The sequence below is a fragment of the Fundulus heteroclitus genome, chromosome 9, assembly GCF_011125445.2.
Source record: "Fundulus heteroclitus isolate FHET01 chromosome 9, MU-UCD_Fhet_4.1, whole genome shotgun sequence".
In the NCBI taxonomy this organism is placed as follows: Eukaryota; Metazoa; Chordata; class Actinopteri; order Cyprinodontiformes; family Fundulidae; genus Fundulus; species Fundulus heteroclitus.
Genome location: NC_046369.1, coordinates 25785692 through 25798257, shown reverse-complemented (window position 1 = coordinate 25798257; position 12566 = coordinate 25785692). Strand labels below are relative to the sequence as shown.

Sequence of the window (12566 nt, the reverse complement as noted above, 5' to 3'; positions counted from 1 at the left end):
TCTGTACGGCCTGGTCGCATTTATCCGACCTGTACGTCACTGATACTTGACAAACGTCACTATTCTGCGTCCTGCTATGCAGAAGCGGGAAGAGAGACAACACCAATGGCGGACTACAATGAGGAGAGCAGTCAATGGAGGGAAAGCTCCGGTTAGAAAATAAATGAATGTCTGCAAAATGCGCGCCAGCATTATAATCCATTTTACTTACACAAACACTGAGGACGCTTGCTACGTGTGACGTCATCGCGTCCTCGAGTGCGCATGCGGGACACTTTGGTTGAACGCATTCAGTTCACACAGGAGATCACATACAAGTCGCATATATTTGGAAATGTGAACGGACACGCAAAAAAATCAGAATTCACAAAAAAATCAGAATTGAGCATCAAGACCTGCAGTGTGAACGTAGCCTTAGTCAGTATCAAAGTCTCATCCAGGTAATGTTTGATTCTTTTAAGTTTTTTGGTTCATGAATGGTTTAGATACAAAAATCTAATTAATCATCCGAGAACTGCTAACAGCTACCCTAATGTCACCACTTTGATTTCTGAAAGACAATCAGCCAAAACATGGAGACGTCTACTGCAGGATAAATGTGACAGTGCTCAAGAACCAAGTGAGAAGTGGCTTTTAAGGTTTTAGGGTAAAGTATCAGCTCTGTGCACATTAACACACGGCGGGGACACTGAGACAGACAAGAGGAAGATAAGATAAAGGCAGTTTGTGTTATTCTGAAGCTAAATAAGCAAAAACAAAACTAGCCTGAGACTTTTAAACTTGGTGCTTACAGCGTTTTGATTGGTTGCTGGTCCCCACGAGTGTGCTCACTCACCAGTTCAACACTGGGACCGGTTTGGTGGAAAAGGGGCTGAAGATGATAAAAGTAATTTGTGTAGTCAAGCTGTCTGCCTGCGCTCTGATCTCCAAACACTTAAACCCAGGAGAGGGAGCGATGTGGCACCGAGCTACTTCCCTGGCTGCTGAAAACCAACCCGCTGCTTAAAAGAAGCAGCAAAGAGCTGCCATTGGCACCTGCTGGATTTGTTTAGATGGGGGGAAAAAAACGAAAGTTACGACTGTAACTACGGTTCTATGAATCCCGGATGACCGCCAGAGGCGGTGCTTAAAGCACTGAATGATCACTCTTGCGCATGCACAGGTCGAGAATCTTATACCAACATAGTCACGTGTGACCCCCGGTGACTCCGGAGCCCATATAGTCACGTGACAGCGACAGCTCAGTCCCTTAATCTTCTCGCGAACAACACGATGATTCCGAGGGACCGAGCGCTCTGGCGGTCATCCGGGATTCATAGAACCGTAGTTACAGTCGTAACTTTCGTTCTATTTCATCCCTACTGACCGCCAGAGGCGGTGCTTAAAGCACTGGATGACGATTACCAACAGAGTCCTGAGGAATCACACATGGAAAAGAGAGGACCCCAGAAAAAAAACATGCCCACCTCACTGGGATGATGGTGGTCCTTGGGATAGGATCGCCTCCATTGGGTGAAGGGCAGCCAGGTTAACCCTGTAAAACCTAGCAAAGGTATTCGGGGATGACCAAGAGGCTGCTGCACAAATAGCCTCCAGAGAAACCCCAGTCATGGCGGCCCATGACACACTAATGCTCCTGGTGGAATGGCATCGTACACCAGCAGGGGGCTGTCGGCCCTGTAGAACGTAAGCTTGTTCTACCACGTCCACAATCCAACGTGCCAGACGCTGTTTAGAAAGGGCCTGCCCCTTGCGGGGCCCAGCATAGCAAACAAACAGACTATTAGACTGCCGGAGGGAAGCTGTGAGTCTGACATATGCCTCTAGTGCCCGAACAGGGCAGAGAGGCTCATCGGCCCCACCTGCATCAAGGCGAGCAAGCTGGAGGGGCACAGCATGGCTCGCAGTAGAGGCCACTTTGGGAAGAAAAGCAGCGTCAGGCCAGAGTGTGACGCCAGAACCAGCCGGGTTCCAGCGGCAACAGGACTCATGAACAGACAACGCATGGAGCTCACCCACCCGTTTTGCTGAAGCCATGGCGAGGAGAAAAGCTGTCTTTTTTGACACGCACTCAAGACTCGCCTCCGCCAATGGTTCAAATGGAGGAGATCGCAGGGCGGCGAGGACAAGGGAGAGGTCCCACACGGGCACAACAGGGCGTGTGGGAGGGCGCAAGCGACGGGCGCCTCTCAGAAACAAAGAAATATCTTTGTTACGGCCAACCGTTTCCCCACTCATCCCTGAATGCCAGCAAGAGATGGCAGCAACATAAACTTTCAGAGTGGAAGGAGACCGACCTTGGGAGAGCAGTCCTTGAAGGAAGGTCAAAATAACAGAAACAGGGCAGTGCACCGGGTCCTCGTGTCTTGCCTGACACCAGCTGCTAAACACTTTCCACTTATGAGTGTACACCAGTCGTGTGGAAGGGGCCCTGGCATTAGTCATTGTATGCCCGATGTCTCCGTCATACTCAGAGAAGGACACGCCGGGCCCTGTAGCGGCCAAACCCAGAGATGGAGGCGACTGGGGTTGGGATGCAGGATCTGACCACCCAGTTGTGACAGGAGGTCCTTCCTGCGGGGAAGAGGCATCGGAGAGCTGCAACAGAGCCTGTGCAGCAGTGGAAACCAGGTCCTCCCCGGCCACCGGGGGGCTACCAGAACGACCTGATGCCCTTCCTGAAGGACCCTCAGGAGTGTTGGGCCTATCAGGGGAAGTGGCGGAAACGCATAGAGCAGCACCCTGGGCCAGTCGTGTGCCAGCGCATCCTGACCCAGGGGACTGGCACTGTCTGCCAGGGAGAACCACAGGGGGCAATGTGTTGTCTCCTTGGATGCGAACAGATCTACAGCCGCCCTTCCGTACCTCTGCCAAATGATCTCCACTACCTCCGGATGGAGCCTCCACTCCCCCGGTGGTGGGCGTCCCCGAGAGAGAATATCGGCCGGAACATTCTGGACCCCTGGAATGTGGGCTGCTCTGAGGCTGGTGAAAAGAGGGGCCGCCCAAGTCAAGAGCTTCTGGGTCAGCCTCAGCAGGGCTATCGACCGTGTTCCCCCCTGATGGTTGATATGAAACACCACCGAAGTATTGTCCGACCGCACCAGGACATGCCTGTGGCGCAGGCCTGGGAGGAAGTGTTGCAACGCCCGCCGCACAGCCTCTAGCTCCAGGACGTTGATGTGCTGCCGCTTTTCCTGCGGAGACCATGTCCCTCGGGCAATCTGCCGCTGCCACGACGCCCCCCACCCTGTGGTGGATGCGTCGGTAGAGACGACCTCCCGTCGAGACGGCAGAGAGCCCAGTGGAACCCCCCGGGTCATAAATGCTGCATCCCGCCACTGAGCCAGTGACGCGAGGCAATAAGAGGACACCCGCAGCCTCTTGCGGCGGTGCGGCGTAAGAGAAGGGTCCAGCCTCTGGCTGTTGAGCCACATTTGCAGTGGTCGCAGAGACAGCAGCCCCAGGGGTGTTACCGCAGCAGCCGCAGTCAGCATGCCCAATAGACGAAGATAGAGAATAAAGGGGGGTGCATGGCCGGGCAGAAAAGCGGGCAGCATCTGCAGAATGCTCTCGACACGCTGAGGCGATGGTCGAGCAGTCATGGTTAAGGAGTCCATCGTGATGCCGAGAAACGTGACCACCTGAGATGGAACCAAGTTGCTCTTCTGCCAGTTCACATGAAGACCCAACAGCTCTATATGATCGAGCAGCGTGCGTGTATCTGCAGCGGCTTGAGCTTCTGTGGGCGCACAGATGAGCCAGTCGTCCAAGTAGGGCAGGATCTTCAACCCCTTGGCCTGCAGAGGACACAGGGCCGCAGCTACGCACCGCGTGAACACACGTGGGGACAGGGAGAGGCCGAACGGAAGGACTCTGAACTGAAAATGCTTGCCCTGAAACGCAAAGCGGAGGAACTGCTGATGATGCGGTGCAATCGGGACATGAAAGTATGCGTCCTTCAAGTCGACCAAGGTGAACCAGTCGCCTGGGGAGACTGCCTGAAGCACATCCCTGACGCTCAACATGTGGAAGGGGATAGCCTTCAAGAAAACATTCAGACCTCTCAGGTCCAAAATTGGGCGGAGTCCGCCAGTCTTTTTTGGGACTAAAAAATATTTTGAGTAAAAGCCCCCTGGATCCTGCAGGGGGTCGACAGGCAATATAGCACCCTTGGCCAGCAAGGCGCCTATCTCTTGGCTCAGAGTCTGAGCCATTTCCAGGCCGTGAATCACCGTCATCCTGACTCGACCAGGAACTGGGGGGCGGCGGCGGAACTGTAGCGCATAACCCCGGGTAATTGTAGACACCACCCACGGATCGGGAACGAGAGCGGCCCAACAACTGAGCTGGTCCGGGGTAAAGTGTCCCACCGCCAGCTCGGTGATGTCATTTCCGAGACCCCCTGCCCTTAAGAGGGCGGGAGGGCCGCCGAGGAAACTGTCCGGGTCGGGAAGCGACCCGAGCAGGTCCTGCAGTAGGCGCTGCAGTAGGTGCCGCAGCAGGTCGCGGCGGCCCCATGGGGGGTGTAGTCCGAGCAACATATGTGCGTGAAAGGGATGCCGAGGCACCCGCAGCAGGATGCCGCGATGGTCTGCGATGAAGGCCAGCCAACTGCTGCTTGGTACGGGAAGCCTGGGCCGACCGCTCCAAGGCTGCAAGTGCAGCAGAGCCAAACAACTCCCCCGGAACCACTGGAAGGCTCATCAGGGTCCGTCTACAGGCTTCAGTCAAAGGAGACTGAGCCAGCCACACTTGACGGCGTGCCTGAACCAGGGTGGACAGGACACGGCCGATTTCCCTTGACAAAAGGGCAAAGGCATGAAGCGATGCGTCCAACAGCCCCCGAGTGGGGGCGTCAATTGCAAAGCCTTCCAAGGAGGCTGAGAGACCTAGTAACAAATGAGACAACGAGTTACCAAGCCGCCCTAAACGAGACCCCGCATCATAGGCCCTGCACAGTAGGTCATCAGTCACCCGGCACTGAGGACGAGGACACCTGGCGTTAGCTCTCAAAGCCTCATCTGGCGCCACAATGAGGGATGCTATTGCGGGCTCAACAGAAGGCATATGGCCCAAGCCAAACTTGGGCGCATCTTGCATGGCCGCCAGAACCCTGCCATCAGAGGTCGGCCGTGAGAAGACCTTAGTGTCTGCCCAACAGGTATGAACCTCTTTAACATATTCGGCTGATGGGGGAACCATAAAGGACGACCTAGCAGGAGGACGTCGAAAGAACGCACTGGAAGTCACAGGTTGGTTCTGCGGAGCATCCAGCTGCAACCGGGCAAAAGCAGTTTTTAACGCACCCACTATAGAATCGTCCTCTTCCGACCGAGAATCGGAAGAGATATGCGAACCGGCATCCGACAGATGCGAGCCGGAGTCAAGCTGATCCTGAAAATCAGTACCCGATGCTGCTAGGGAAATAGCATCGTCCTCCAAGGCAGAGAGTCCTGAACCCATGCTCTGCACCGGGTCAGGGTCTTCAACCAAGCCCGCGCCACGTCCGTCCCTGAGGGACTCCAGCAGCGCTTTCATCTCCTTCAACTCAGAAGTAAGATGAGCCACCTGCCCAGATAAGCCCTCGGAATCCGTAGGGCTTCTCTTGGTCCTCTTCCGGGGGGGCCCCGCAGCCTCAGGAACCGTACGCTTCCTAGGCTGGCCGGTGCCCTGACAGTCAGCTAAGCGAGCATTACGCAGGGACAAGGGAAGAACAGAACAATTAGGGCAGGCCGCTTCAGTCAAGGCCTCCCTCAGGTGATCCGGTCCCAAACAAGAGGGACAGAGGTCATGCCCATCCTCTAACTGGAGAGGGGCCAAACAAGCTCTGCAGCACGGCACGTCCAACATCATGTGCTCGCAGGACTAGGTCAGGTCGAGCTGAAAACGCTACTCTTGACACTAGCAGACGAGCAAATAGGCCAGGAAACCCGGTCGAGCAGAACACGCCACCAGGGGTTCCCCAGCAGTGGAAAAGCTGCAAAGAGCACTGTGAGGGAAGCCGAACACGGCTGCTCACAATGAGAAGGCGAGCCCGAAAACGGCCGCAATTAACTTAATAGGCAAGCTCGGGAACGGCTGCCCGGTAAATGAAGGAGGCAAGCTCGGAAACGGCTGCCCGGTAAATAAATGAGGCAAGCTTGGGAACGGCTGCCCGGTAAATGAAGGAGGCAAGCTCGGGAACGGCTGCCCGGTAAATAAATGAGGCAAGCCCGAAAACGGCTGCACGGTAAATGAAGGAGGCAAGCCCGAAAACGGCTGCACGGTAAATGAAGGAGGCAAGCCCGAAAACGGCTGCACGGTAAACGGAGGAGGCAAGCCCGAAAACGGCTGCCCGGTAAACGGAGGAGGCAAGCCCGAAAACGGCTGCACGGTAAATGAAGGAGGCAAGCCCGAAAACGGCTGCCCGGTAAACGGAGGAGGCAAGCCCGAAAACGGCTGCACGGTAAATGAAGGAGGCAAGCCCGAAAACGGCTGCACGGTAAATGAAGGAGGCAAGCCCGAAAACGGCTGCACGGTAAATGAAGGAGGCAAGCCCGAAAACGGCTGCCCGGTAAACGGAGGAGGCAAGCCCGAAAACGGCTGCACGGTAAATGAAGGAGGCAAGCCCGAAAACGGCTGCACGATAAATGAAGGAGGCAAGCCCGAAAACGGCTGCACGATAAATGAAGGAGGCAAGCCCGAAAACGGCTGCACGGTAATGAGACGCAAGCTCAATCAGTATATGTAAGCCAACACGGCTGCAATTTGCCAAGATAAAGGCAAGCCGCAAAAACGGCTGTAGAGTAAATAAGAAACGCACGCCCGAAAGCGGGAGCGATTAACAAAATATGCACCAACCAAAAACCAAACGGCAAGCAACAGGTTGGTCGGAGTCGCCAAAAAGGCAAAGGAAATCGACGCAGGGAGCGAACGCGTCCCGCTTCCCGTCGAATAAAGGAAAACAACTTACCAATTGAAGAAAGAGTTGTAATAAGAATAGCTTGCGCAGCCTCTGGAGGGCGAGAAAATCCTCGCAGCCCCGACCGTAGTCTCGAGGCTACCAGCGACAAGCAACAATCAGTGACTTACCACCTGCACAACCTGCATGCGAGAAGATTGAAAGGGACTGAGCTGTCGCTGTCACGTGACTATATGGGCTCCGGAGTCACCGGGGGTCACACGTGACTATGTTGGTATAAGATTCTCGACCTGTGCATGCGCAAGAGTGATCATTCAGTGCTTTAAGCACCGCCTCTGGCGGTCAGTAGGGATGAAATAGAACTGAGGGCTATTTAGAAAATAACATCATATTCAGTAACTGAGATTGAGGAATACTTGCCGTTAGTCATCTACTTGATCCAAACAACCTGTCAAGTAGAGATTAACCAACTCTGTGTACGAGCAGAGCAAAACTACGCAATCACGGGGATGTTTGCAGGATGAGATTCTTCCAGTCGGACTCGGTAATTCTACTCCTGACAGGTTTATTGTGCTGAAGTGGGTCTTATTGGTCTGCTTCCTCTTCTCACAAACCAAAAGGCAAACTTATTAGACCGCAGTCTTAGCAAGCACAAGGCTAAAAGCAAATTACACGCTGGCCCGGAGTACGTTCGGGTCAATATCCGGCCTCCTCACCTACGTATCTTCCCCCTGGCTTGATGACAATAGCGCTCCTGCTGCGAGTCTCCTCCTCAACCTGGGCCATGCTTTCTCTGGCCTTCTGGTAGGAGTCATCGGTGGCTCGCACTGTGATCTTGTCCTGGATGCCGCCCAGACAATCCAGCTGAATACTCCCGTCACTGCCAAAACAAAGGAAAACTGAGAAAAACAGGTACGCAGAGGATAGAAGCTGAAACACAAGAAGTCGGGACAACTTAAGGCAACTTATTTGGGAGCTAAATGAAATACAGCCCATCTATTCTCATATTTATACTTTTATTACATGCGGTAACCTTCCTTCCCCTCCTAGAGATCGAATTAACCTTCTGAGGGCACAACTATTATTTTTCCAATTTCCCTCAACCAACCATGGTTTCCCACAGTGCAGCTCAGCGGCGCGTCACACATCCTGATTCTTCCCAGGCCTTCGCCCACTCTTTTTTTTTTTTTTTGAATCTCCTCCACTTTGGCAGAAAATGAGAAGGTGCGGCACAGTCTGTAGAAGCCGAGCTCAGTCATTTGGGTTTTCAGGCGGCAGCGCAAGCCTGATTGGGATCCAGGGAGAGACGTAAAGCGCATTCTGCCTGACCCACATGTTAAAAATACTTTCAGGATAATTGGGGTCAGAGTGATTCTTATTGTTCCCTTTTTCTGCTTCGCTGCCCGTCTTTTTAGACATGAACATCTGAATTTATTTATTCGATGTTCCGCATATTTGAACTCATCAGTTCGTGTAGCTTCTTCTTTAATAACTTATTTCTTTCTTTCAAGCTTACGAGGAGGTCCTGAGAGCGTCTGACCCACAGGTTTGTTTGTTGGAGCTTAATTGTGGCTGGAAAAGAGAAAAGCTTTCACCTGGTGATGTACTGCTGGATGCAGTCGAAGCTGCCCTGGGGGTTATCTCTGCCCACGTTCGACAGGTCGAAGGTAAACGTTTGCAGCTCGCCGGACGTTTCTGACCGTGGTATTGAAATCTTCTGTTAGAGACAGAAGAAGAAACAAAACATAACATGGATGCATTAAATCTGAATGGGCTTCTTCATTTAGAGTCAAATTATCTTTCTTTTTTTTTTAAATCAAGTGATGCAGCTGTGCAAGACGTACACATGACATTAAAAACTGTAATATTGCATAAACCCAAATAATATCATGAAATACAAGGAAAGCTGTAAATGAGACATTTCTCTGTATATATATAAAAAAAGAAAAACATCTTATTCAGCCATATTATCATCTAGACAGGGCCTGGTTGGTGGTATCAAAACAGCAAACATTTTTCAGCATACTGTCTTTTTTTCTGGCTCTATTCAGCTCAGAGCAACACCCCTGTGGCCCCTCCCCCACCTGTTGCAGCCAGCAGGCTGTAAGAAGAGACCTAAACCTTTTGTTTTAGCTTAGCATAAAGATTAAATGCGGCCGTTAGGGAATATTTCCACGGATCGTCAGGCTGTGGGAGGTAAAAGGAGCTCCACCTATCACTCAACATTATAGGGCTACAGTGGGCTAGCTACCAGCCGTATGTCCTTCTGGCTTCTGCAGCAGACGCTACGACTAAACCAGAAGACGATTGCTTCCTACACCTGAATCACTCTATGAAGAGCAGAACAGCAGATTATTATTTATTTTTTTTGCTTTAGTCTATGCATCAGAATAAAGAGAATAACATGTTATCATTCATACAATATTTCTTCACTACGTATATAGTTTTAGCAGGAATAATTGCTGGTTTTATGTTTGCTAAATCTCTTTGGATCGTATTATCCAGGTCTCGAGATATTCAAGGGTATTACAACTAAAAGTCTCCTACTCGCACAAGGCTGCTACTATAGTTTTAACAAGTGTTCACGCGGTGGACACAGTGTAGTTGCTGTGTAGTAATGATTCTAATTTCACAATTACCGTCCTCCAGCATTCATTTGTTCGCGTTTGTAAAGAAACTACATTAACCCTTTTCAACTACCCTCCACATCTATAAACAAGCGGATCAGTGCTTCTTGAGTCAAAGAAATAGCTTGAGAAGAAACAGCAGAAATTTAGACATATGCTAGCAGTCCTCTGTAAACGAATGTAGAAGCAGCAGAAGGTGGGGGGGGGAGGATGACATTTAAACCTTTTACTGTACCTTTAATTCAAGGCTAGGTTTGTGTGTGAAGCTGGCTGGCTGCATGAGTTCAAGAGGTCACTGCCTCAGAACTGATCCAGTTCAACGCCACACTGAAGCAGCAGCAGCGAGTTAGATAGTTCTGGACTGCAAACACACATGACCAGTCAGCAGTTCACTGGTAATAACCCCATCCTGAAAAAAAAGCAGCTCAGGATGCGGCTCGGTTGAACTCTGTGCCAGAACTGACGTGAGGTGAAGATGCGGGCCGCTCAGCTCTCTTCAAAGATTATCTCGAGACGCGAGAGCAGAGGATGAGTTACAATTTACGCCGCAGCTCGCCTAAACAACAGAGCTTGAAAGCTCACAGGACATTTTATGGTCAGCAGCGGCACATTTACAAGCCGAGCCGGACTGAGACAACGGCTTTTGGAGAGGACGTGATAGTTTACTGCAAACGTGACGGTTCGCTGTCTGAAATTATGGAAATTCAGACAAAGATCAAACCAAATAAAGACTATTGATGGAAATATCTGCAGCAGCATCCCCTTTGGAAGCGGATGCTGGTTACCAAGTGAAGGAGATGCATAGTGAAGTACCACTGGATTCATTGGAGGATTGTAAAAATGGATTTAAGAACTTAAGATGTGTCTGCTACATAATTTTTTGTTACATGTCTGCAGCTCATTCAGGCTGCGAGAGAGACGCACTTCCAGTAGATAACAGGAAGGTTACATGGAGTACAGCAAAGGTGCCGTTTAATGGGAGTTTTCAAGCTCTCCCAGTTATGGAAAATGACAGATTCAGAAAGACTGGCAGTGCTTTGGAAATCCAAGATTGAAAGTCAGGATTCACATTCTCTGGGGGATACAGACAGAGAAAGCTGCTTTATTAATGCTGGTTGTGCTAATCACAAAGATGCTTGAGCCAGTTTAAAATGCCAGCTCCAACTTTACAGTGACCGCTCACACAATAGCTATGTTTGCATGGACTAAAGTAATCGGAATAAAAAGGGACGATCGCAATAAAAATGCGTCACGTAAACACGCCAATCGTAACATTTTAATCAGATTAAGCTCAACCGGAATGAAATTGTAATCCGATTGAGATTTATGCATGTAAACGTTCGTTAGGATCAAGTTATTCTGAATGTGGCAAACGTATGTGCGCCCGACGTAAATGTGACGCATTTCCTCTTTGGGTGGCTAGATGCTATCTTAGAAAGCAAAACTGTTTGTGCTCCTGAAAAAAAACAAAAACGTTCTATTTGAAATATTGCAAAGGACTGCTTCAATGCATTTTTCGGCAGGGTACTATATTTAGGTGTTGTGCATATGAGCTCTGCTCTCGAAGACTAAAGTCAGTCGTTTCAGATGAGCTTCTGTCTTTTATGTCCACACCTTACATCCACCGTAATGAGCAAGACGCTGAAGCTCAAGGACAGAGGTGACGCTGTGATTGTGATGGAAAACCAAAGAGTGAAGAAAATGTGAGTCATTCTGAAACAATATTCAACTATAGCATCACAATCTAAGATTTTCCTCATATCATGAAGCAAAAAAAAAAAAAAAAATTAAAAGCTGTTCTTACATCTTTTTAGATTGCAGTTCTTAAAAATCAACTAAAAACGCAAACACCATCAAAGTAGAATACAGAATATAAGATAGATAAGTCTGCACAGAATTAGCAATTCCAGAGATGGCAATATTGCCAAAAATTGCACTGACAATATTGGGAGCAATAAATGCACTTTCTTCACTCCTCTACGTTTGAATCCTTCTTCCAGCACTCTGTGTGACCCCTTTAGCTTCTGGGTCACTAATGTGTGTCGGATGTGGCCGTCTGCCGCAGTAAGACTTGGATTGCAATGCATTACAAACATTCCTCTGTGATGTTGTGCATTCAAATCTGGAGCCATAATATTAAGTGTTGCAAGTGAGACACTTGCAATCGTATATCATTAAAAACAAAAAGCTAATTTTGCATGCAATGCGAGCAACGTTTCAAAAACAACAAAAAACACAAAAAAACAATCGTGCTAGAAAGCCAACTTAGAAATAATGTTGCTCAGTGTAAAAATAAAATCTGTTTTCCATCATGTTCAACACATACTGTAAAGACTCAAGAGAAGTGTTAAAAGAGTGATCTTTTTGGCTGCATGGTATCACAATCATGCGGGAACTCCGTTTTAAGCCTGTTTGCTGTCGTGATGATCCGGATAACTGAGAATTTATCTACAGGAGCTGGAGTCTGAACATAGTTCATCTATTAAAGTTACATCAACTGCAACAAGGAGCTCTGATGACAGGTTAAGGTAATAATTTCAACTCTTTCATAAACGCTGGTGTCCAGATTAGTAAAAAAAAAGTTGAAAATGGACATTCAGTAGAAATCCTTTTGACGATATTTACAGCCTATCGGTAGATATGCACACCGTTTCCCCTTCAATTAGGCTAAAAATGCATTTTTAATTGTTATCTTATCAATTTGATACATGTTTTAAAAGGTAAACTTAATAAGAAAGCATGTTCTGAAGTTGTGGAGTTCTTCTGACTTCATTTTATTCGTCCTTATTTGCATCACAGATGTCCTCTGTAAGAAATTAGGTCAGAACACAAAAATAAAAATGTGCTGCCTATTACCTTTGACATGTAACCAAGTGCCCTGGTGACCTCTTTTAAAGCCATTGCTTTTATTCACGCTGACAGACTAAAATCCAGCCGTGCACACACAAAGAGCAGCTCCAGCAGGAGCAGCGGATCCCCAGAGCTGCTCCCGTCTTTGTCTCTCGTTGCCTGAGGAGCGCATCTATTCTGGGCAC

General features: G+C 49.4%; 1 protein-coding gene across 1 annotated transcript in view; it reads right to left on the bottom strand.

Annotated features, from left to right (window-relative positions):
• The window catches only part of ell (elongation factor RNA polymerase II), a 56321-nt gene that overhangs the window by 19199 nt on the left and 24556 nt on the right, over window positions 1–12566 (bottom strand). The window contains exons 3-4 of the mRNA XM_021317625.2: window positions 8500–8621; window positions 7621–7784 (exon numbers count right to left, since the gene is read on the bottom strand). Coding sequence (XP_021173300.2) covers window positions 7621–7784; window positions 8500–8621 — 286 coding nt within the window. The remainder of the gene's footprint in view (window positions 1–7620; window positions 7785–8499; window positions 8622–12566) is intronic.